The sequence below is a fragment of the Gymnodraco acuticeps genome, unplaced genomic scaffold (assembly GCF_902827175.1).
Source record: "Gymnodraco acuticeps unplaced genomic scaffold, fGymAcu1.1, whole genome shotgun sequence".
NCBI lineage: Eukaryota > Metazoa > Chordata > Actinopteri > Perciformes > Bathydraconidae > Gymnodraco > Gymnodraco acuticeps.
In genome coordinates, this window is record NW_022990238.1 from 1,262,146 (window position 1) to 1,289,273 (window position 27,128).

Here is a 27,128-nt window from a genome sequence, read left to right on the forward strand (position 1 = left end):
TGGAAAGGATAACACAGACAGATAAACAGAATGTAAATGGCTATTTTGCATCTTGGTATGTGACACTGTACATCTCACTCACCACTCTTGCAGATGCCAGGCAGACTGACACCTTTCCCCTCTGCCTTTATTCGGGATGCTAGAAGAAATCTCCGGAACCACTCTTCTTTTTCCCGACCCGTCCTCCCAAACAAGTAGATTGTCAGTTCCCCGCCGGCAGAAGTTATTTTTTTGGGTTCCTCTGTTGAGCCTGATCCCGATACCAACTCTAACTCACTTCGTTCGAGCTTCTCACCCAGCGTTGCTCGTTTCTCCTCCCCAGCATCAGGCTTCTCTACCTGGGTCTTGGACATGAAGTCCTCCTGCTTAGCCAACTCAATGCAAATGGGATACTTCTTGTTCCAAACTCTCTTCCTCGCCAAGCTTTGGGGCACCAAGTTGATCTATTGGGGGCACATAGACAGAGTTTATATTCAATCAAATGCATGAAGATGAGGATGGAGTGTGTTGTTGTTGTTTTATGGGCATAGAATACCACCATTAAAATGAGGACAACAAATATATGATTCAAACAGTTATTCTGACTGAAGTAAAGCACAGATTTGCCAAACTGTAAGGTGTGAGTGGTAGCGACTGGGGACATGAAATCAATGCAGGCGGGAATAGAAGTGCACATTTCTCATCCCTTATGTAGTTATTTTTATTTAACCCAATGTTAATTTTCTCTTTGACCAGCAATAAAGGAATATGACCTTTATTTTGTCAATGATGAAATAAGCTAGTTTAGTGGCTGGCATTTGGAATTATTTAGAGTTACGGTATGTTTTAATGGACATAATGAAACCCTATAACAAAACATGTTCTACAAATGTTATATGAGAAAGACTCCACAATAATCACAGTCAATAAGGGGAGCTACAAGGACCCCTGTGCTGCAATGCTAAGAGATGTCTTTGAACTGTCCTGCCTTTGGATACACAACACATTGAGTCAGCACATTACTACACAAGAGGTAAACTTGTGTGTACAGGGTTAGTGACCTGTGATATTCCCTTCCTGTTTACACACACTATGTGACACTGAAAATGAGTAGATGTGTCACTGAACTTGACCTATTAGCGAGCATGCACTCAGGCAAAGGCAAATATGAAGGGACATGTGCTTCATGTCACTGTCTGTAAAGGTTATCATCAAAGTTACAAATAAACTGAGGAGCCAGTAGAGAAAAACAAACACACACACACTTACAGTTACACGTATATAATTAATTTCCTTACCTCACACATACACAGTTCTGAAATGTCAGCATGTCTCTATTTAATTTCCCACATACACCCACCTTGCTGTCCGTCAGGTCATAGATCTTCTGGCTGATGTAAGTGACGTCAGGTTTAGGCTCGTTGTGTGTGGCACGGCGGGAAATGTTCCGGTTGGGTTTGGAGAGACGCAGCACAGAGCCCTCTAGACGGACGTAAACAGAGTGGGTCAAAGTGGCGTGGTACATCTCCGGGTCGTAGCAGTGGATCTCATTCATCCAGCCCTGAGAGATTGGGAGTGGGGGTCAAGAGGGAAAACGTTTTAGTTGAGACAGACTCTATATCTATCATTACAGCAAATATACACACATCAGACTCAAATTAAAACACCAAGACTTTCGGGGTACATTTACTCACTATTTCTGTATAGTTATAGTGAGTTGATATTGGTGTTTACACTGTACAAATATTTATTGTTTTTGCTATTGTTTTTCTACAGCTGGCATGCTAACCCATGGACTGAAATATTATGTATGAACATTCTTCCATCAGATGTTTATTGTGCTTAAGTTGTTTAAGTCATCTTATAACAATCTCATTATGATGAAGTTTATTGAGGAGGATATTTCAGAAAAAAAGAAAGCGAAAGGCAGGCAAGTATTTGAGTGAAAGAAAACTGAACCGTTGGGCGTTCAACATGTTTTGTACTTCCCACCAGTGAATTTATCTTCATATACTGGTCGTTCTAGGCTGATATTGAATAGGTGAGAGTTAAAAAAGATGGCATACAATTGTAATTTATTATTTTACATAAACGGACAACACTAACATATTGGGATTGGAGGATGAATATGGTTTGTAAAGATAAGTCTTTTTTGTTTTGTAATAGTGACTGATAATGTTCTGGCATCCTCTGCCAGTCTTGTTAATTACGAGCCAAGATTGAAAGCTGATAACAAATATATCTGTAATAACCTAATGTCACAATCTTTGGTGGGGTTCTATTGTTAAAATAAAGCGTAGGGATACAACACTTTTGACTGCCAACTGTTGTCATCAATAAACAACTCTCCCTGCAGTATTTTTCAACAAAAAAAAATTAAATCACCTGCCGGTATATTTAAAAACTAAATTGTCACTCAGAAGTGGTGCCACATAGTTCATAACACACAACAAAAGGCAAAGTGGGTCATCTGAAACACTGAGTCTGAGTTGATCCTGGGGGGGAGAGAAGGATGAAGAGTCAGTGCGTGTCCCCGGCTGATGCCCTGCACTTGTGTGCTCTTTGGTCTATCGTTGAAATGTGTGTATCATGGTGTGCACAACTGCTGAGCTCCTCTTTTTGGAACAGCTGTGCCCGCTAGCTATCAGGCTCTCCTGTGCAACAGCTTGCTACCACTGAAGGCACAAACACATGCTTACATAATCCCTCAAAATACTAAACATTTCTCTTCAGCACTGACTGAGGGTAACAGAGGAGAGAGTGAAAATATTGTAGACGTTTTCAAAAGTGTAATTAAAGCCCAATATGTTGCTGCTGGTCCCCCCTGAGGCTGGATAGAGTTTAATTCTCATCCAACTCCCACCTTATCAGTCCCTAAGGAGGCTCTGAGAGCAAAGCCAATTCAATAGAAACATCAGGGGATAATTCAGTGCCTGGCTAGTGGGAAAGTGAAAAACATGTAGTAAAAATGTACAAAACAAAAGCACTTACTACAGTTAAGCTTATGCTTGTCATCAAAACAAACACAGATATATTGGATTCAGCTCACTGTTTGCTGTTCTCACTTTGGATGTTTTTTGTCATACAGATGCAAGCAACTGCAATTGTAAAACCTTTAATGCTAAATCTAATATAAGTCTACTCTTGCCAAAACTACATTTTCAAACAGGGACCCTCATCCTCTCCCACTCCAAGTCTTCTAGTTTTATATAAACTGGTTTCCTCTTTAAAAGCTGCCATCCATGGAGGACCTTTACTCCCAGCGGCTCAGGAAGAAATCCCTCAGGATTATAAAAGACCCCCATCACCCCAGCCACAAACTGTTCAGTCTGCTGCCGTCTGGCAGGCGTTACCGCAGCATCCGGACAAAAACAACCAGATTCAGAGACAGCTTCATCCCACAGGCAATACGACTGTTTTGCAGGTCACCCTTGTAAAAGAGATCTTTTGATCTCAAGGGGCTTCACCTGGTTAAATAAAGGCTACAAACAAACAAACAAGTTAAACACCTGCATTGCTGAAACAATTTCATAACATTCATCTGCTACTTAGTAATTATTTATCTATTATCTAATATATCATTCCAATAACTTGTATATAGACTCGTATTGCACTATTCCACTTGCACTATTTTTCTTTTTGTATTACGTTTAATATAGTGTATTTTAATATTGTTTTAATATTGTCTGCTTATCTGTATTATTGTGTTGCATTGTTGGAGAAGCCTGTGACCTAAGATTGTCAACGACATAATTACTCAATAAATTACACAATAAAGAACCTTGAACCTTGAACCTTGAAAACCGAACCAAATACGGCAGGTTGCATTTGCTAGTCTGCCTAGCTCCTCGACATGAACATTTTCTTCTCCTCTCTTTATCCTAGTTTTTCTTTTTGAGCTTCTGATCACGACTTCCCCCAAGGATATGAAAGAGCCAACAAGTTGCAAGCCACGAGGGTCTGGGTACAGGCCCTCCCGGAGAAATACTTTGGGCATAAAAGCCCTAATTCGGTGGCACATTCTAATTTTAATGAATTTGCCCGATTGTTAAAATGTAGTGTATTAATGTAAAGGAAAATTAGGCATCTTGAGCATTATAGCCTATGCAGTCTAATAGCTATTAATAACATAACACCGACACATAAACACACTGATTAAATGGAGAAAGGTTGATTTCATGGGGATCAAGTCTTCATTCTTATCTAGCCTAATGGTTGCAAATCAAATCATTCATAAAGGAACCCAAAAAAGAACTCTGAAATAACAAATCATGTAATGAATCTGAATCAACTCAACTTCTAGTCATCTTAGTCTTTAAGCTCCACTATCAGACTTCATCATAGTGTTGGCTATGTTCAGTTGTGTTTGCAAGTTTGGATTAAAGCTTTGACGACCTGCAAATCGGCTCAAAGCATGCATCTTATTATGCAAATGATATTGTTGCAGCACTATCAGAGTAAGACCTTAATGCTAGTGTAAGAGGCAGTGAAGCAAAGACACCTGCAGAAAAAGCTACCGTTTTTTGACAACAGATCCAAACAAGTTTACATTTGAAAGTCATTGAGCAACATGCAATGTTTTTACTCACCTTGAAGGTTCCTGGCTCTTTGATATCCAGCTGGGCAACATTCCAATGATCCATCCTTCCCCTTCCTTTCCTCGTCCCCGATGACGAGCCTCGAGGAGAGGACAGCCAGAGGACCAGCAAGGCCAACATGAACCCAGCTACTATCCCATGCACCACCGAACATACATATGGAGGCACTGGAAGGATTATATAGCAGTACACCAACTGTGTAAGGAAGATGAGGCAAGTCACTGGCAAAGTCTCCAACTCCTCCTTCTCTTTCTCTTCCTCCTCTGTGTCAAGTTCACTACACAGCCCAGTGCTACCAGTGTGGGGCTGCCGGGAGCCTGGGCGATCCCCTTCTGGCGTTTCTGTGTCGGTACACAACTCAAAGTCTTCACTGTACAGTTCGCAGAAGTCCTCGTCTTCCTGTCGGGCTACCAGTGCCGACATGGAGCAGCGGCCCAGAGTGAGAGAGGGAGACCTGGCGAAAGTGGAGGAGGAGGAGGAGGAGGCCTGGGCGAGGGCTGGGGCAGGGGCCAGCGATGGGAAGGAGAACAAAACAGAATCCGGACCCTTGCCTGTTTCTTCCTCTTCTGCCCCTTCCTCCTCCTTGATGCTATAGTTGTTGTTCCCTTCCGTGTGTCCATTCACCGTGGTCGCTCCGCTGAGCTCTGACGCGCTGGAGGACAGTGATTTGGCACGATGAGCGGCACTTCCTGCAGCTCCTCCACCAGACTCATCCCCCATGATCTTACTGAAGAGCTGCAGGGGGTCGGACATCACCTCTGAAAGCCGTCGCTTGGTATCCTCGATCCTGGCCTCCACCTCTTGGACCTTGAAGAAAGATCTTCCATCTGGGGACATTATGGGGGAAGAAGGAGCAGTTTTGGAGTCTCCACCAGCTTTAGTGACAACGACGGGGCTGGAGCATAAGCGAGGCTGGGAGAACTGTTTGAAGAGCTGCATGTTGCGAGGTGGAGGCCGCTGGGATGGCTGCACTTGAAGAGGCCCTTCCTGATGCTCGGCCTTTGAAGTGTCCGTGGAAAGAGACTTGACAAAAGATTTCATTAAGTGACGGTGCCTGGCGTGCGATGGTGTAGTTGTAGGTGGAGGAGTAGTCTCGCGAGACTCAACGTCGTTGGACAAGGACCTGACCAGGCTGAGGAAAGGCTTGGAGGAGGACATCGCTGGAGACTTGGAAGGGGAGGAGGAGCCCGAGGATGGGAGGTTGGCGGAGGGTCGTTCAGAGGGCCAGGATGAGCTGGCAGGGGGGGTGGAGCTCAGGTGGGGGTGTGTGGCGGTTGGGGTAATAGTCATAGCTGGAGAAGATGTGTGTGGGGGAAGCTCTGCAGACAGGGTGGTGGAGGAAACAGGAAGTAGAGCAGCTCCAGAGGAAGTCTCCATTCCAGCAGATTCAAACAGAAGCTCATCACTTGCCTCCAAGCCCTTGAGGACAGACGGAACATCAGCCCCTTCAACATCAAGCTCAGATTTAGATTCAAGAGGTACGCCATAGAGCTCCTCTTCCTCGTCGTCTTCCTCCTTCCCCAGAGCAGAGAAGTGGATGGTGATGGTGTCACGAGAGAGGGAGCGCTGCACCTGCAGCTTGGGTCCAGGGGCGTGGCGAGGTGGAGGGGTGTCAGCATGCTGGCCACTTCCCCAGCTGCTGCTGCCCTGACTGCTCATCACCAGCCTGCACAGGGCTCACAGCCTGAGAGAGACACACAGAAGCACTGTTAGCAACCATAGAAACACTAAAATATTGGCATATAACATCAGTGCAGTAATCTAAAATTAGATTAACATATGCTCTACACACTCTCCATCCACACACAGTACACAGTACACAGTAGAATAGCCCAGCAGCTCTCTATTCATCCTAATGTGAGTAGACTGGACAGGTATGTCTATGCCCCCCCCATCCATTAGCCCTCATTATGCAAGGCTTTAGCTGACAGACTGAGTCGCTCTCAGTCCTGGCCTCTCTCTGTCTTACCAGCATCACTCACCCCTGCTATGGCAACATGATTAATGGGTTACTTCAGAACACATGAGCCCTGAGGAGAGGGGCCATCAGCATTTCAGCTGTATTTAACTCCACCCCCCACAGGGCTGCAGCTGACTGTTGTGAGGTGGTAAGGATCATACAGGAGAAAACAAAAGGAAGGATGCTACTCTGACTCGTGGAGGGAAAATCATCACTATTGGATGGAAATGACGATCTGAAAACATTCTGATAACTTAAATTGGGTTGGCTACTTGTGCAGGACTATTTTTTGGACATTTAGTTTGTACAGGGTAATGTTAGCATTCATAGCAGTCATGTTTCTGGCCACCCGGTGAATTCAAGTCCATTGTTGACTTTCCTTTCACCTCTGGTTGGGTCTCCACCACTTTCTCTGCCAGTAGGTGCGGTAAAGCAAGCTGTTTGTGTGCTGTTGGTTTAACAGAGCTTTCTCATTGAGTGCTGCTGCTGGAAATGGTGATAATGAGTAGTGAGACTGAACCAAATCAGTATAATTATGGGCTGTAAAACTAACACAGTGAGCTGAAAGATAATAATGTAACTGAGATGAACAGCAGAGTCAGATAGATGATTGTTGCTACTGGAAACATAATTCACATTACACACAAAAGAATATTTAGGTAAAGACTGTAATAATTGTTTTTAAATTATGAACCTCAAAATGCACAAAATCCTTAAATGTGAGTATTCCTTTTAGTTGTTTGACTAATTTGTATTCATACATCAGATATTGTATGGACACTGCCCATATCAGTACTGCGTTCGCCATTTAGGCTGAAATTGATTGTTTAATAGGCAATAACTGTCATGTTTTGCATTATCTATGCTTTACGGTATCGTAAAAAACATAAACATATACATAGATATAAGTACCCCCCACGCACAACAATATGTAAGACATAATCACACAACAAAGCAGCAGTTAGGCTCCAGTGGTCACAGGAACAAGGCGTCTATTGTATAGTCTCAACGCAGCGGAACCAGAGTCATTCATCGTGCAGTGATTTCACTGAATGAGGCCTCAAGTTGTTATTGAGTTATTGTGCCTGTTTATTCTTCCACATCGCATACCGTCCATCATCCCTGGTTAGCCAAATCAAACAGGCAGGGCAAAACAAGCACACACACAAATACATACATATATATAGAGTCGTTCTGCTGTTGACAGAAATGAGGAGGGATAGAGGAAAACAACAGAGCGGTAAGCTTGTATGATAATCAGAATTTCTGAGAAAGCCCCGGCGGCCCTTGGGGCTCTCTGGTTGGCGCCGCATCTCCAGAGATTGTATTTGCTGGGATGGAATAACCGAGCATTTGACTTTCCCTGCCAGCCTCTCACTTGGCTGTGCTACAGTGGGGTGTTGTGTGTTCCCTGCCATGGCCGTGCTACTGGGACAGAGCAAAACTGAATACGAACAAGGAAAGAGAAAGACATAAAAGAGAGCAACAAAAAGAAGAAAGATGAAGAGCCACAGGGGGGCGGGGGACTGTAGAGTCTGCATACGACCTTTCAGAGACAAGCTTTTGAAGTGGTATTCTCTTAAAAATGGCAGAGATGGAGGGAGAAAATGCAGAGGATGACACAGACAAGAGAATGACAGAGAGGAGGAGACAGGAGTCAAATACAAAGAGGGGAGACGGAGACATGGAGATGGAAGTGGTTGTTGTCGTCACAAACGCCTGAAGGACGGATTCAAATGTTTTGGAGGTCGACAGGGTGAGCATGGAAGGATGGTCACCATGCAAAATCGTATCACTGGTGGATAAATCAGTACTTTCCATGTACAATGTATATGAAATGTACACATTTTACACAGTCAGTATGGGTTGGAATTTTTTCCTATAACCTTACAGTGTTTTTATAGACTTGAAAAAGTAATCGGCACATTAATTGAAATTGATGATTAAAATAGCTGTTTGTTGAAGTCCCACGGTGAATATTAAAATATTCTATGCTAACATGTATCAACTAACATATATCACATTTAGCAGATATACCTTTATGTTATTCCCTTGTACATTTCAAAACAGATGCATTTGTACTTGTAAATGATTTAAAATAACATACTGCTTGTATTTTGGTTCTTACACAGACAAAAGAAAGCTGGCTATATGAGTAGCTAAAACACGTTCGAAACATGTCTATTGCTTTTCAGGTTGAGTAAACTGTTTGCTGACACACCCACGGTTTGAGTTAGTTCCTCTCATCAATGCACCACTGCCATTAAAAGCCCCGTGTTTGTTTTATCCGCTCCTGGATGAGGATGAGGAGACAAGGAGTCTGGCACGAAGACTCATCCAATTAATCAAAGCAAGCAGGGCTACTCTAATCAGCTAAAGCCAGCACCCCGGGAGACGGGACGGGACGGGGGGGCTAAAAGCAGTAGGGTGTAAGAATAATATAAGGGGGTGAAAGGTAGACAGTGGAAATGGAAACGGAAATGGCCACACAGGATAAATCAGAGAAATACACACAGAAACTCCAGTGACCATTTCCTAATTCACAATCTGTAATCCCTTCCCGACCAACAATCCTGCTTCACAAACAAGAAAAACAGACATGAGAATGAGTGGTGAAGAGAGAGAGGTACAGAGCGGCTGCTTGGAGAGAGATGGAGATTTATTTATGAACAGTTTGCCTTCAGCATATTGAGTCTCTCAGCTGAATGAACCACCGAAAATCAGGAATTTACTAAAATCCTTAATTGATTTAACACTAACTGTGTGCCTCAAAAAGCATTCACTACAGTGTTGTTTAGTTTCTAGTTGTGTAATTCAATCTAAATCCTGATTTATTGGGTTTAGCAGATGCTGCAGCAGATTCAATATGTGTCTACTTTTCAGTCTTTTTCTCTCTTTTGACTGAGCCTCAGCGGGTCTCCCTCTCCTCTCTCTGCATTTGATGAATGGGTAGATATTTCTGGACTCTCACACACCCTGACAGATTTCAGGCCCTGAGGAGGCATGTTGAGCAGCCTCTTTTTAAAAAGGTAAAAAAAAAAAATGCTAGGCCTATTTCTAGGCTAGGAACAGTTCCCAGGCAACCAGCAGGAAATGACTTGTCTAGGCCAATGAAAGGTCTTGCATATATAACCCCCTATGAACTAGTGAATTGCCAATGTTATACTATTGTTTAAATACAGATGAAACAAAACAACATACAAGTGACTCCCAGAGAACTTTAGTTGCACTACACCAATATAAATCCAATCACCAATAGGTCATGCTTAAACCTGCGTAAGAATTTGTGCCCATTGATTATGAATAAATTGTAACATTGGTATGCGAGACGTTGCTGCCTTTTTTATCAATCATAAACACAGGTTGACCTCACCGAATCGATAAAGATGGAAGCTTGTCTTTAAATAGGATTAAACTCACCAAGATGCTGCCAGCGGAGGACAGTAGAAAACAGCACAGATGCCATGAGGAAGGTGAAAGGTGTGTGAAGAACAATACATTGGTGAAATGAATGAACAGTATCAAAGTAAAAGGTCTGAAAATAAGTTAAAATGTGTATATATATATATATATATATATATATATACACAGAGCTCTCCAGTGATTAAGCATTGAATCTAATTAACATAGCATGATGCAAGAAGCAATATAATGTTGTTTAGTCAATATTCCTTGTCAAAACCCTGTGTCTTCTTCATTACCCAAAATACAACTTAACCACCAACAGGTTGATCTAAAATGTTGTGTTTGTTATGGCAGTATAGCGCTATTAGGTCTTCTGGTGAAATGCCTTATTTCTACCTCCACAAGCCACATTTTTACCACTTAGCCTTGACCGCAGTGACTAAAGAGACACCAGTTTAGGCAATTTACTTCACTCTGCTCCCAATTGAGCCATAAAGGGCTTTATAAAACGTGTTAACAGAAGCACTCCACAACACCTGTACAAATATATTGTTGTGTAAAATCTTTGAAGTTCCCCATTTAATGTTCAGTCCTTTAGCAGAAACCGGCCACAATCTACTGTATCGTTACATGTGGGAGTCATTTTATGTCAAGGATCAATACTAATGACTCAACAGTTACTCAACAGGTGCTGAGAGATATTTTGACTTTAAAAACAACATATTTGAAGCCTCTGATGTGAAATTATAAGTTCACAGCTTTGAAATGATGTGTACGACATGATAATATAATCATGATATATTTTGTCTGTGTTTCTGTTGATGTGTGCTTGCTGTATTTGTTCAATTGAGGTGTCTTATCTTTGCTAAAACCATTCTACTGAATCGTCCTCTTTAGGTAACAGAGTGTTGATGTGATTGGATGAGTCAGCAGGTGTCGAGGACAGACTAACATGACCTCTGCTGAAGGATGTTAAGTCGGCACGCCAAGTTTCCACAGAAGGAAGATCAAGTAGAAAAGTAAAACCAGGAAAACGAAATCAAGGCGGGCGTCCAGAACATACTGAGCCGATGACTGTGAAAAATGGGGCAGGAGGAAAATGGAGAGCAAGTCAAGTAAGGAGCAAGTCGGCGAGGCAATAAAAGGGGTGGGTGACAGCTGGAAGATAGATCGGGTGAGACAGAGGGATTGAAGATGAACACAGGATGCAGAGAGAGAAAGGTAGAGTGGCTGATGGAGCAGTCGATTGTCACTAACAGCCCAGAGACACACACACACACTCACAGAAGCTGTCTTTTCTCACTAACAAGCGCACACAGAAATTAGCTCCTTTGTCACATGACCTGTGCAGTTGCCTGGATGTGTACGAACGCAAACAAAAGCGGCAAAAAGGGAGCGTAGACTGAGGGAGTCGGATAATGAGAAGAGAGCACCTAAAGCAGGTAGACAGAGGGAGAAAATGGAAAAAGACACAAAGGCTCACGTGAGTCCTTTGTTTTCCTGCGGGCCAGAGACAGTCACATGACCATACCGCAGGTTAATACTACACAAGCATTTCTTTCAGGCTCCATTGCTCCCTTTCAAAAGATAGATTATATTGTTTTCAATGATTGTAATGTTATGTTAAATATATGTCCTTTTCTCTTGGCTTGAATATTCATCAATGTTGCAAACAGGGCTACTGTGATTCAAATCAATGTTTGACTTGATGTGACAATAAAGTAATCATGGTCCCAGTCCGCACCCAGGTAACAGTACATGCATATGCTACCGTTTACACTACACAAGGCAACAGTTATAAGAGGACTGAATGAAAGCAATGTGAGAAATTCACATTTGCACTGGTTGTTTCCATTCCTTCCAAAAATTAATTATACAAGACAGGGAAATATAGACGAGGGGCACGTAGGGAAGAAGAGTTAAAAATGGCTGATTTTCAAATCAAGGAAACTCAGACTGTGAGGAGGCAAACACTAACGGCACCTCTTGACGCAGTCGAGGTGTTAGTTCCACAACGCTTGCCACTGTAAGCTTTTGCTGAAGGACAGAGAGATAGAGGAATAAAAGGGTGAGAAGGGAGAAAGAGAGGAAGGAGAGGACAGAGCCTCAAGGAGGTGGCAGATTTTCCAGGAAAAGATGGAACAGCAGCATCTGCCACTCAGTAAATGTTCAGGTGTGATCAAAACTGTGGCAACATAAATGTCCGGGCCCTGATGGCTTCCCTACTGAATTTTTTTAAATATTTTCTGATAAATTAACCCCTCTATTGCTTAACATGTTTAATGAATAGTTTCAATCTGGCTCACTTCCCCCAACGCTACGTCAGGCTACCATTTCTCTTATACTGAAAAAGGACAAGGATCCTCTTCTTTGTGGTAATTTCCGCCCTATATCTTTGCTTTGTGCTGACGTCAAGCTTTTAGCTAAGGTGCTAGCAAAATAGAATAGTTTAGAATCTGTTCTGACTACTATCATCTCCACAGATCAAACAGGGTTTGTTAAAGACAGACACTCTTTTCACAATGTCAGACGGCTATTTGACATATTATATTCACCCTCTTCTCCTGATTCCCCGGAAATTATTATTTCAATGGACGCTGAGAAAGCTTTTGACCGGGTAGAATGGCCTTATTTATTATAAAGATTTGGGTTTGGCGACACATTTATTTCATGGATTAGGCTTCTATATACATCCCCCCAGGGTCGGCTCTAGAACAAATCGAATGGGGGGGCAATCATTTACCAAGGGGGGGCACACACTGCCGTCAACAACCAACACACAAACACCAACGCAACTTCAATTTCAAAAAACATGCTGTAAAGTCTATTGTCTTTCACACACATTGCAGGGGTGTAGTGCTATTGTATAGTGCACCTATGACTTGTGCATACATGCACGGTTGTGGCTGGCACGACCACCAAAACAGAAACATATAAGGACAGAGGGTGTCGTTTTCTCATACTGATATTCTGCACAAACTGTGCTGTTGTATTTGCTGTAAAGTGTCTTTACTGTAGGTTATTTTTTATTATATGTACAGCACTTTGGCTCGACCAAAAATCGTTGAAAAATGTGCTATATAAATAAAACTTGATTTGATTTGATTTGATATGGACATAGGCCACCATATAAAAGTGTGCAAATGTATTTAGTATCCTATCCATGTGAACATGTTTTAGGTGGGGGTGGACCTAACCTCCTCTAGGAGGGTCTGGGGGCATGCTCCCCCGGGAAGATTATTTTTAAAATATTGAAGTTAAATGCATCAATCTGGTGCACTTTGAGAGCAAAATGAAGAGATCTATGGATAGCCTACATCTCTCAGCATCCATATGAAACAGAACTGTACACAGATTTACTTTTTCTTTATGGATATTTTACTAATCATTCCCCTTTTAAACTGTATTCTTGTGTTACTGTCCTATAGTATTTCATACCCGTTTTTTATTTATTCTCTCTTTAATAACTATAATGATCATATAAAGGTATTCCTCGAAAATACTTACATAAATGGTGACCAAACCGTTTGAGACCCACTGAGATAACTTACACTAAAGTGAACTATCTAAACACTGAGAGAGTCCTTACCTCACTGAGCTGACGTTATAAGATCCTCACAGTCTGACAGGAGAGGACTCTCCTCCACCTTGGTGTAGAAACAGCCCTTTATATCCGTTAGCATAGCTAGCTAACCAGATGCTAACAACATTCCACGTTACCGCTCGCGCACTCACAAAATGCGCTCGTGCCACACACAGAGAGCCGAGCTTGAATGAAACACAGAGACCCATGTACTTGTACTGTACTGTATATCATATTATTTTCGATGGCTTTACTGTATAATCAGTATAACAGATGAACAGATCGCCACTGGGCTTTCATCTAAACACACAGCCACGTAATGATAACAAAAAAAAAGGTCGGGGGTCATTCGTCAAGCAACAATCAGAGAGCAGCAGTGAGCACACCTCAGGCTGTGTTTTATATTTGTATTCTTTATTTCTGATGTATTTCACACAAAAAACCTTTAGTGGAAACGTTTTCACTTATATGATTAGAAAAAAGAAAAAAACGGCAAAGTGGCAAGGCTTGCCAACCCTGCGTTGGGGGGGCACAGTGACTCATTTGGGGGGGCATGGCCCGCGAATGACCCCCCATGACGCCGACCCTGCATCCCCCCTAGCTTGCGTCCGCACAAATAATGATTATTCAGATTATTTTCCCCTCAAGCGTGGAACTCGGCAGGGTTGTCCACTTTCTCCTCTTTTGTTTGCCATTGCCATTGAGCCGCTGGCGGTGGCCCTCAGGTCCAGTCAGATGCAGGGCATCTCAAGGGGGGGAGTTGAGCATAAACTCTCCTTGTATGCTGACGACCTTCTGCTATTCATCTCGGACCCAGACAAATCTATTCCTCCAGTATCGGCTGTGCTGAGGGAGTTTGGGCAGATTTCGGGTTATAAGTTACATTTTAACAAAAGTGAACTGCTTCCCATTAAAGCTGCAGCTACAGCCTACCCCCTTTCAAAGTTACCGTTTAAGACATCTCTGGCAAGTTTTAAGTATCTGGGCGTATCACTAGGCCACCAGGGTGGGTGGAGGGGGTCAGGAGGACGGGACTGAGCTGACCGCCCAGAGGCACAGCAGAGGACCAGGAAGGGATCTCGGGCGGACGGCCCGGGGGCAAGGCAGAGTTCAAAAAGGGGGATTCGGGCGGACGGCCCGGGGGCAAGGCAGAGTCTAAGGTGGGGGACTCGGGCGGCCGAGCATGAGGGCGAAGGCAGCGGCAGGAAGAGTCAGGGGGCCGGGATCGCGGGCGAAGACCACGGCTCTCAGGGGGCCGGGCTCGAGAGCGAAGACCAGAGAGCTCCGGAGGCCGGGCAGGAAGGCGCTGACGGGCCAGCGCCGGAGGCCGGGCAGGACCCAGTGTCGGCCGGACAGGAACCGGAGCTGGTGGGACAGGCCTCGGCAGGATCCCCCACGGAAGAGGACCAGGACACAGGATTGGCAGGACCCCCGGCGAGACAGAGGATGGCGGGGCCTCCAACGGAACAGGACAAGGGGTTGGTAGGACCTCCGGCAGGAGAGTAGTCGGCGGGGCCTCCAACGGCACAGGACAAAGGGTTGGCAGGACCCCCGGCAAGAGAGTAGACGGCGGGACCTCCAACGAGACAGGACAAAGGGTTGGCAGGACCCCAGGCAGGAGAGTAGATGGCGGGACCTCCAACGGGACAGGACAAAGGGTTGGCAGGACCCCCGGCAGGAGAGTAGTCGGCGGGGCCTCCAACAAGACAGGACAAGGAGCTGGCAGGACCCCTGGCAGGAGAGTAGACGGCGGGACCTCCAACGGGACAGACATACGATTGGTAGGACCCCCGGCAGAGGAGTAGTCGACGGGGCCTCCAACGGGACATGGAGTTGGCAGGACCCCCAGAGGAACCTCCAACGGACCAGGACATTGGGTAGGGACTTGAGACGTGACTCGAGAGGGGACTCGAGAGGAGACTCGAGAGGAGAACCAAGAGGGAACTCGAGAGGGGACTCGAGAGGAGACTCGAGAGGGGACTCTAGAGGAGGGACTAGAGGAGGGACTAGAGAAGGGAACTCGAGGGGAACTAGAGGAGGGACTAGAGAAGGGAACTCGAGGGGAACTAGAGGAGGGACTAGAGAGGGGACTAAAGGAGGGACTAGAGAGGTTACTAAAGGAGGGACTAGAGGAGGGACTAAAGGAGGGAACTCGAGAGGGAACTGGAGAGGGAACTCGAGAGGGGACTCGGGTAGGAACTTGAGAGGGGACTCGGGTAGGAACTTGAGAGGGGACTTGAGAGGGAACTTGTGTCGGTCGGTATGCCGACAGGACACGGGGAGCTGGCGTCGTCTGGGGAGCCAGCAGGAGACGAGGTGCTGGAGTCGGCCGGTACGCCGACAAGACTCGGGGAGCTGGCGTCGGCTGGGGAGTCGGCAGGAGACGAGGTGCTGGAGTCGGGACCATGACTGCTGGAGCCGATACTTGAGCCGGAACCATGGCTGGAACTTGGGCCGGAACCATGGCTGCTGGGCCCGGTACTTGAGCCAGAATCATGGCTGGAACTGGGGCCGGAACCATGGCTGTATGGGCCAGCTTTGGTGCAGGGACCACGGTTGTAAGATCCAGTTCTGGAGCCGGAAACATGGCTGTAAGGTCCGGAGCTGAAGCCTGGATCATGGCTGTGTGGGCCGGTTTTGGAGCCGGAAACATGGCTGCTGGGGCCTGTACTGGAGCCGGAACCATGGCTGCTGGGGCTCGGGCTGCTAGCCTGGCCTTGCGACGACTCCTCTTAGCAGCCTCCTGAATACTCCGTGGACCTCCATAAGCCTGACGAGTTCCGGAATACGACTCCTGGACAGGAGCAGAAGCACGGGTTGACTTCAGGCGGAACCCACCAAGGCGTATGGTGCCAGGTTGGGAATTGGGAGACAGGGAGCTAGCATGCCTGGAATCACATGCTTGAAGGAAGTCCAAAATCCAGTCAGGTAAAAACTCAACAAAACATGGTTTCTCTGCTGCCAACCGGAGCGCCTCTACCAGAGCGGCCCTCTTCTGCCGAACACTGGACGCTCCCTTCCACCAATCGAAGCAGCAAGCCAGATAGAAGGTTAAATGCTGTAATTCAACCTCCCATGGATTATCTACTGGGTCCATTTTGTGGTCGGTTCGTTCTGTCACGGTGTGTGAAGCAGGTAGGACCCAAATGCAGATTAAAGTGAGAATTCCTTTATTTCAAGGCTAGGTGATAACAACGACAAAACAGAACACTCACCGACGAACAAGTCATGACAAAAGACGAACCGACAAAGACAGACAGAAAAACCAGAACTTAAATACACACAAGACTAATCACAGAAACAAGACACAGGTGAGGAGGGAGGAGAAAACACAGGGACACCAGGTGAACACAATCGGGTAAATTAGACACACCAGGGAAACTAACGACCAGGAACCACAGACAGATTTAAACAAGACACAACGCAGACAGAAACAGGCAAGACAGGAAGTGAAGACCTTTCAACATAAAACATGAAACAAGACAAGACACCATAAAGACAGATCGTGACAAGATCAATGGGATTGTTTCTGTAAAACAACTTTACATTGATAGAACATTTGCATCTTTTGATCAGCTGGCCCGTAAATTCAATCTACCCAAGTCCCACTTCTTTAGATATTTACAAGTCCGAGATTTTATTCGTAATCGTTTTCCAAGTTTCCCTGCTATTCCTCCTTCTACCTGGGTTGACCCTATCTTAAGTAATAACCCTAACCTCAAGGGTACCATTTCAAAGCTATACAATACTCTTTTCACATGCCACCCTCTGCCCTCTGATAACTTTCGAACTAATTGGTCAGAGGACCTCAGGGACTGAGGTTTGGCAGTCTATTTTGAAACGTGTCCACACATCATCCATTTGTGCCCGCCACAGGGTTTTACAATGTAAAGTGGTCCATAGAGTGCACTGGTCCAAAAGTAAACTAGCTCGCATCTATCCTGGTACTGATCCTAACTGTGATAAATGTCACCTAGGACCAGCTAATCTCGCCCACATGTTTTGGACTTGCCCCACCCTATCTCAGTTTTGGAAGTCTGTCTTTGACTCACTCTCAGCTATCCCGTCTGTTACCATCCATCCCTCACCCTTAATTGGCCTGTTTGGTGTCTTACCCGTTAACCATTTACTGCCATCCTATTTCGCTGAACTTGTAGCTTTCCTCACATTGCTGGCTAGGCGCGTTATTTTGATGCATTGGAAGAGTCCTCGTCCCCCCTCTCATACACATTGGATAAAGGATGCCCTATACTTTGTGAAATTGGAAAAAATTAAACACTGTATTAGGGGCTCAGACTTGAAGTTCACAAAAATATGGCTACCCTTCTTAGAACATGTTAAGTCCCTCCAGTTGGAGTCTGTCCCCATTGGCTGAGTCGCCCCCCCCCCCCCCCCCCCTGTACCGCAGCAGCTCACAGGAATGCTCACAAAATGTCTCGCAGCTCACAAAATGTCTCGCAGGTTTTTATTTTTTCTTCTTTTCCTTTTTGGTTTTTTATTTTTATTTTTTAATTTAAAATTTAAAATGTATTTCATTATTACATTATTGTCTAATTGTAACTGATGTATTGTGTCTTGGGGTTGTTTTGTTAGAAATCGCAGGGGTAATGCATTGTATTGCTGCTGTCTTTGTGTATTGAAAATCGCATAAATAAATCATATATACAAAAAAAATGTATCAATGAGTTTATAACTGTAAAGAATATATTTAAAAAACATGATCAATCCCAAGGTCAACCCTATTAATGTCTATTATCAACTCAAAAAAACGTATTTGATTCAGCCTGATCATTAATGTTTGAATACCTGATTAAATATAAATAAGATAACATGTAAAAGAGCATTCAAAGTAATGGGGGAACAAAACATGTATATATCATTTCTGTATTATTGGAGCTGCTCCAGTAGGGGCAGTAGGGACCAACCCTGACACTATTAATGTGTGATGTGTCAATACGCCTGTTAGACCAATATATTTGCCAACAGCATAAGACAATCACTCAAACACCCAAAAACCGATATGAACACACACACACACACACACACACACACACACACACACACACACACACCACACACACACACACACACACACCCACACACACACACACACACACACACACACACACACACACACACACACACACACACACACACACTGCTAATCGAGGGTCTTAGCCCTTGGACTGGCAGCATAATGAGCTCCCAGTAGCGGAGGTTTGATGTCACGTAACGCTGCTCTGAATCTGTTGACGAAAGGACGAAGGAGAATAAAAACAATAAAAGAGGAGATAAATACACTCACGCAGCTTAGCTGGATCAAACCGGTTTTCCTCACCTCTCTTTCTCTCCAACCCAGAATCCACCGTCAATACGTCAAACCTTGCCATGCAGATCATCTGGTGGTTGCCATGCCAACAGTAAAGCTTTCATCTTGTTCCTTATGCCCGCGTCCTTTTGTTTAGCAAGGCAGCTCCTCCTCACTGTATAACCCTGGTCTCCTCAGAGTATGTGAGTGTTTGTTAAAATCTCCAGTGAAGGGTTATCAGTGTGTGTGTGTGTGTGTGTGTGTGTGTGTGTGTGTGTGTGTGTGTGTGTGTGTGTGTGTGTGTGTGTGTGTGTGTGTGTGTGTGTGTGTGTGTGTGTGTGTAGGATGCGTAGGAGCTAAACCAAAGCACCAAAGGAATGGAACAAACTTAGATCTACCTCTTTGTGAAGGGTGAAAGAGAAATAGAGAGTGTGTTTGTTTATAATTTAGCTGTTGTTGGGAACACTTTTTCAAACAAAGACTAAAGAGCGCACGATCAATTAATAACCTCTAATTATGGTGGTCAACACCAATACATTTTCTCCCGACATCTTTAGTTGTTGACTCAGATCTTCTCTGTCAGCGTCAAGACAAACATGTGATTGTTTTCTTCATTACAAGCTGTTGATTTTCTCAACTGGTGCCAAATGTGTTTAACACTTCACTTTGAAAACTAGCGGATTTGCTATGAAAATCGATGTCTGGTGCCGCCTAACCAGATTAGACAGTTTGGAGATCAAAAGGTGGATCAATGCGCAGTCCTGACCAAACACACAGGCATCAAAACATATTAAGTAATTTATAATCTTTGTAAAAGCTGCTTGACAGCCAGCAAACAGCCGGAGGATTTGGTATTAGTCATACTCCACCCTATTATATGATGAATGGAGTGATGGAGGGAGGGAGACAGAAAAACATCGACTGTGAGTGTATTTACAGATGAATATTTGCAATGTTGTTATTATTTTATCCTGTATGAACACTAGGAATAAATGGGAAGTGTTTATTTTAGTGTTGCTGTTTTGCAGGATTATGGGAGTGCAGGGAATACAGTGTGTCTGATTAGTAATCATAAAAGGAAGACTGACTGGGAAAATGAGAATGGAGAGATAATAGCCTGTGGCTAATAGGAGATGCAAGTAGAAGAATCTTGAATATAATATTTGAAATTAGTATTCATGGATCACTGTGTCAAGTTGTTACAAGCTCTCTTGGTGTTGAGCAAAAGGAGCTCTTTAAATTCAACAAGCAGCACTGCCATCAGGCCGACATCGTTAGAAGAATCCTCAGCAGCAGCTCAAAATATCTAAAGCATTAATCCCCCCCCCCCACCCCCCCTTTTTTTGACAGGGATGTGCCGCACAATAGAGGCATCAGCACAGACACTGACAATTAGTATATAAGTTACATGACATAGCAGGGTGTATTTCTCAGCGGCTCTGTGTGAGGAAACCTGTTATCTTTGATGATCAAACCTTCTGTGGCTGGAGAGTGAGCGTCTGATTACATTTTTCTGAGCTAATTATTTCCATCTCAAGAAGAACATTGATGGAACAGTTAATCAGGTAGTTTAATCTTAAAATGTTAAAGACAAGGCTGCAGGTGCAGAATCCCCTGTAAAATATGAAAGTCCCCACTTACTTGTATTCAACTTAAACAGATAAAACAGTGTTATGCTAGGATACACTAAATTATATTTTATCTGAGTCCCCTGATGTAATAAAAGGCTGCTGATGACATAACAGGACATAATAGTGCATTTATTGGGGACTATTTTAGCTGTGGATTAATATACATTTGGTGCTCTAGTGATTAGACAGGACATTGAATGTGTGATAAAAATGTTCATTGTAATAAATTAACCTGTTGTCCCAATGCAATGTACTTTTAAACACCAATAGAGCTCTACTCCACTACTTGTTAGCAGTAGGATAAATGAACTACATGCAAATAAACTATACGTTTATTTTTGTATAAAGTGGTTTGCACAACTTTTTCTATTAAGCTTCAGTTAACCTAACTAGCAGACTCCTGGTAGTTTCCTTGATTCACCTCCATCAGAGTAATTCATAGTTTGAAAAAGTATTAAAATAGCTTCCCCAACATTGCTTCTTTCTATAATTTATTGTTGGTTCTGGCAAAGGGGAAGTGCACACCTCATACATATAATTGGGTTGCATGCTGAGTACAGCCTGTGCATACAAAGTGTGTATTTAGTGTGTAGGTCAAACCTCTTTGTGTAACCTAGTCAGCCAGTACTTCCTCCTTTGTCTCAAACGTCAACTTCCTGTTTCGCCAGATACCCGCTATAAAATGAAAGCACCACCCATTACTCTCCCTGTCTTTATTGTAGGCACAAACATGTATCTCTCCAGCTGCAGTAAATCAATGCTTATAGGATATGTCGAGTCAAACATGGTCTTTATCAGCGTGCTTTTATCAAATTCATGTCTGGTCAAAAGCAGCGTCAGAGGCCATTAGCTGTGACAATTGAGGCTTCTCGTCACAGTGACTAGCGCCAGCCGCTGCTCTGTCTGCTTTTTCATTTGAACAACAAGTGTGTGGATGAGGAGCCTGTCTATTGCATGTGTTAATGCAATTGTGCATGTGTTTTTATTCACATCTAAATCGTGTCGCATGTCAATTTATCTTGCAAACAAATCTATTAGCAAATTCAAGTTTCCTGCAGCACGTACTGTCAGCATCACAATCACCACAACTGGGGACTAGATGGAAAGTTAATCTTCCGACTTGGATATGTTCATGAGCTTTTAACACTTCAACCCTTTTCTGGGAAGGCTTTCTACAAGATTTTGAAACTTGGCCAGCAGATTTGACTCCCATTCAGCCACAAAAGCATCAGTGAAGTTGTGATCTGATGTTGGGCGATATGGCCCGGCTTGCAGTTTGGCACGACTCAACCCAGAGATGTTAAATGGGGTTGAGATCAGGGCTCTGTGCAGGTCAGCCAATTTGTTTTACACCAAACCACCATTCTTTATGGAGTTTTCTTTGTGCTTGGAGGCCTTGTCATGTTAAATCAGGAAAGGGTATTCCCAAAGTGTTGTCTAAAATATCCCTATTTGTACAACCATTATTTATTGTATTTGGAAATAAGGAACACAACTCAAAAAACAGACTCATAGATAGTGTACCTCCAGCCCACAACATTTATATAAAACAAGCCAAATCAATGCCCCCTGGGTGCTACTTTTGTATACCAACTTTGCCAGAATAATGAAAACACTAGATTCAATTGCACTTTTCTATGACAAACTCTTGTCTAGAAAACCAAATAAAAAAGTGAATTTGCTTTAAGGCAGACAGCATAAGTGACACGGTATTTACAGATTCATTTTGATATTTAGAAGGAGAAGTTGAGGTCTAACGAGAGCTAGTTGGAACACACACAGGATTCTCTGAACTTTACTTCTCAAAACTAACAGGAACAACACATACTGAATTAATTAATCTCTGGTATAATAAACCTTCACAATTATTCTCAGAGCTCAAACATAAATTGTTTTAGCTGAGTTTTGTATCCGTTGACCTTGGCAGGAGGAATACCGTGGTGATTCATATTGTGGAAATATAGTATATAGTAAGCAACTAGGATACTTCTAGCACCTTCCTCTCATATTACTCACATTATCATTACTATTACTACAAACATTGGCTGTGTCACCAATGTTTCTTATTTCCCTATCTTCTGCTGATGGTGCTTAATAAAATTTAATTTTTGTGCTGACTTTATTCTCTAAAGTGTCTTTACCTTAAAGCTTTAAACTGGTTCCTGGATTAGAATAAGTACAAAATCATGCTACATGTACAGAATCCTAACTTCAACAGCATAGCGTGTATCCATGTATCCACAAGTTCAAGGTCGAACGCTGACTCAAGAGTTAGCTTGCAAGGCGCCCTCAAGCTAAATTATTTTAACTTGGCACAAAATGTGAACTCCAGACTTTTCAATTTGAACATTCACAGCCTGCAGCACATACTTGTTAACACAGATGGATCTAATGACATCATTTTTCAAGCTTAATATTTCTTGTTCATGTTGTATTTTTACGTGAATCTCGGATGTATTTCAGGCCATGCAACAGAGTGTGCCCTAAAATCCCCTTTTAATTACCCACAGATAATAGCCCATTTAGATGGATCAGCTGCCACTGTTTGCTTTTACCCTCACAGCAATTTGTCTAATTGAGCCTAAGAAGAAAGAGAATTCCCTTTAGACTTGCTGACACAAGCCCCCCCCCCCCCCCTCCATCTACAAACACACACCTCACTGTGGGACACAGCTGTCGGTATTTAAAAAAATTAAGTAATTAATGCAGCATGGTAAAATGTATACAAACATGTGCTTTGCTTTCAGCAGCCACATGCATGATTAACAATGTTGAATATGTGAACGAGGTTTGGGTTTGAGTAAGGGGAGTTGAGATGAAGGAGAGCCTTTCAATGCTATGGATCAATTCCAGCGCTACCAACTACACAAGTTCAAAGCAGAAAATAAGTCTTACCTTGAGATTAAAGAGGCATTCAATCTCCTCTTGCAACACAACCTGCACTCATGGTGCTAGCATCCCTTGAAAAACAGAGACAGGGCAGGGAGAGAGAGAGAGAGAGAGAGAGAGAGAGAGAGAGAGAGAGAGAGAGAGAGAGAGAGAGAGAGAGAGAGAGAGAGAGAGAGAGAGAGAGAGAGAGAGAGAGAGAGAGAGAGAGAGAGAGATAGAGAGAGAGAGAGAGAGAGAGAGAGAGAGAGAGAGAGAGATTGATTTAATGGCTAATGTGCAACTGTTGTCATCCACTTCCAGAGCAGCATCATTAGTTTTACTGTGACTTAACAAGATGCTATATATAGCCTCTCATTATAATGTTGTGATCTTGTGTGGTGCATGAAGGGGACACTAGGCTGAACAAGTGGAAGGGCATAAAATAAAATGTCAGTGTCAAGCAGAGTCTTACAATAACCTTCATCATAATAACAGTAGAACAAATTCACATTTATGAGAATCCACTATACACTTCTTTAGACCTGTTCACACAAGGACATATGGTGATCTAACCCTGGAATACATTTGGTGTGAAACTTAAATGAAAGTCTAGGTGGTGGCTGTGATGGTGTGGCCTGCTACAGAAGGGAGGAGAGGATTGAGCATCTGATCTACCTGTGCACTTCACAGCACCATAGATGGACATGAGCCACAGTTGCTCCACAGATGTCTTCCAATGCTCCACACAGCTGTGGTAGACAACAGGATCAAAACACTGAGCATTTTAAAATCTATAACAGCTATATACAGTTGCTTTCTTAAGGAAGCACACCCCAGTACACAGGGCCATACAGTAGCATACACACAGCTATTTTCATAAGGGTGCTGGTCGTGTTAAGACAACATAATTAAAGCTCCTGTGTCTCCATCCGCCCCTTTGTCCTCCTTAACTTCAGGCTCTTTTTGTCTGTAACCGTGTGACAGCCATGGACCGAACAGCTGATATGCAAATCAAATCGACAAATAAAACGTTCAATCTTACCGTAGTTATCGCATCTTCATGTACAGGCCACTGGTTCGCTCTGCATCCTGGCTTCAAATGTGCGTAATGCGATGAGGATCCCTGCGTGGAGAGCTTTTTGTGTCCGGAGCCTGCGGAGGGTGCACCCAGCGAGAGGTGCGGACCGACAGCGAGATCTGTCAAAGAGACGCTGATCCCGTGTGTTGTTTTGGTGAATGGGTGGTGTTCAGACAGCGACACCCCCCTCTCTACTCACAATTTAAAATGACAATGACACCCAAAAGAAGCATCCTCACGTCGGAACCCTGGCGGTTCATATTTTAATGTGTTGCAGCAGGAGAGTGTGAATTGCGTCACGGCGTTGCAGCATGCCTTTAAGACGCGGGGTCCCCTCCACAAACAGCACACTGTCTCCCTTTAGGCTCCTAGACAAATGAGGTGAAAACACATAAGCTCAAAAATATATAATTGTTTTATATGATACGACTTTTTAAAGACATATATATTAAGCAAGACACAACCTCCATATGAATCAGACCCACTATGTGCACAGTCTGAATTCAGGATGGTTCAATTTGATTTGATTTGCTTAAACATGCTGCCACCTACTGGACTGAGTTCAATACCTCAGGAAACTCTCCACATGAGTCCTAAATCTCGACCTTTAAGTCTTTATGTTCTTCTACATCCTCTCTCAACTGGCATCACCTGTAAAATACAATTTATTACAGATTCTGGACATACAATTGTTGTTTGATGCTTCTGTGATTTTCAGTTGCAACATGAGAGCAGAACTGAGGGGTGAAGGGTTCCTTCTAGTGGACAGTGATGCTGCAGACACTTCAAGAGGCTATAGAGCTTTTACTAAAGTGAAAGTTGTAATGGCCTATCACAGTTTAGATACTCTGTTAAAAATAAAACCCACCCAATTTTACTTTTGTAAAAGTACTAAACCTTAGAATCAACACATAATTCAAGTACCAGCAGTAGTATCTGCAAACTGGCCCATTTCAGAATATATTGCCTCATAGTTTGTATGTTTTTTTATAATAATGCATCAATGTGTTGATGGCTTTAATGGTGCAGCTGCTAAGTGAGGACCATGCTTTACTTCATACTGCCTGGTAGCTTGTGAATTCCACCGACAGATCAATAAAGTGTATTTTAACATACAATAATACAAGATCAATAATTTGTTTGCATATATTTTGTATATATTTGCCTCTGAATTGTGTTGGAATAGAAGCATAAAGTAAAGCAATACATGGAAATACTTAATTAAAGAATCCTACAAGTGCCTCAAAGTTATACTTAAGTAAAGTTCATGAGTAAATGTATCCACATCTAAGTAAGTAATAGTTTGTGACCAGAAATCAGCTTCTTTTTTTCCTTTCATTTTCAAATATAGCTTGATTTCTATCATCCCATATAGAAGAGTGGGCATTCAAACCATCTGGGTCCATGGCTCTCATATTGGAGAGGACATTAGTAACTGGGAATGTGGCTTTGCAGCACCACCTTCTGGCAACTTTGAGTACATAGCTAAACTAAGCAATGTGCATTCCTCAATAACGGGTAATAGAGAAAAGATCTAACAAAGATTCTGAGAAAGGAACGGATGGAAATGATACCTTAGTGGAGGTGTGGTAAAGTCCGGTGATAGGCATGCCACATTCTTAATATGGTGTCATTGGTAGATACGAAATAAAGAGTGCACTCTTATTGATAATGGATGGGCAGGGAAACAATTGACACTGTAATCGTATTAATAATACACTCCTTGTATATTGCACGGAGAGACTAAGCCAACGCGTTAAACCACCGAGATGCTGCTGTACTGCGTAATTGACGCATTGGAAATGGTTACCATCTGACGGCTGTCTGATGAATACAATTCCGATACAAAAGTGTCCAGTTGAAAGCTTAATCGGTTTTGCTTCTAGTTGAATTGTTGTCCATTAAACTCCTATCAGCTTTTCAATCATACATACACACTTGCATTCACAAACCAAAATGTACTAAGCTACTCTTAGCAAGCGTGTGTCTGACGTGTGCAGTCAAAACCTGTTTACCGAAACATCTGGAAAGACACACATTGGTTCCTATATCTCAGGAGTGCTGATTGGCTCCTATCTTCTTGACAAGAAACAGAAAATAAACACGTTCAACGCATATATGTATAAAGGTTCAACGCAGCCATGAAATACAAATATAGATAAAAGACGGTTAATTTTTGTAAAGAAGCATGCAATTAATTACAAAATAAACACAAATAAAAACTCTCACCAATACTAATTTTCAAACTGATTTATTTGTAATATAATACTTGTTAGAGAGGACACTGCTGGTTATCAACATGTGTTCATATAGTTGTAAATGGATGCTATTCTATTAACTTCTCTGTTGAATGAAAGGTAAGCGATAGGCCAAATACAGACTACACACAGATTTAAATAACAGGCCTTCTTGTGCAGATGCCTATTAATATGGTGATAGGACAACTATTTTGAATGCTGGTGATTTTATTTTATCTCATTAATTTGCTGTCATTCAGGGTCATTTAAAGAATTTGGTCCTCATAATTACTCCTAAAGGTGTTAACTCTAAGATCTCTGAAGAGAGATGATGGGAAATGAGGGAGAGAGAGATGCAACAAAAGTCTCCTGTCCGACATAAATAAACTAAATTCCTTAATACTTCATCAATCCATTACTAGTGGGGTCACATTGCCCCAAAACACCTTGACTGTTTGAGTCCCTGCCTCCATTTCCATGA

The 27,128-nt window shown here is 43.1% G+C and overlaps 1 protein-coding gene across 1 annotated transcript in view; it reads right to left on the reverse strand.

Moving 5' to 3' along the window:
• The window catches only part of tex2 (testis expressed 2), a 37,211-nt gene extending 12,504 nt beyond the window's left edge, over positions 1-24,707 (reverse strand). Inside the window, 5 exon segments of the mRNA XM_034219860.1 lie at positions 83-443; positions 1,340-1,540; positions 4,569-6,261; positions 23,360-23,424; positions 24,375-24,707. Coding sequence (XP_034075751.1) covers positions 83-443; positions 1,340-1,540; positions 4,569-6,236 — 2,230 coding nt within the window. The 5' untranslated portion in view covers positions 6,237-6,261; positions 23,360-23,424; positions 24,375-24,707.
• Positions 24,708-27,128: the final 2,421 nt, after the last annotated feature.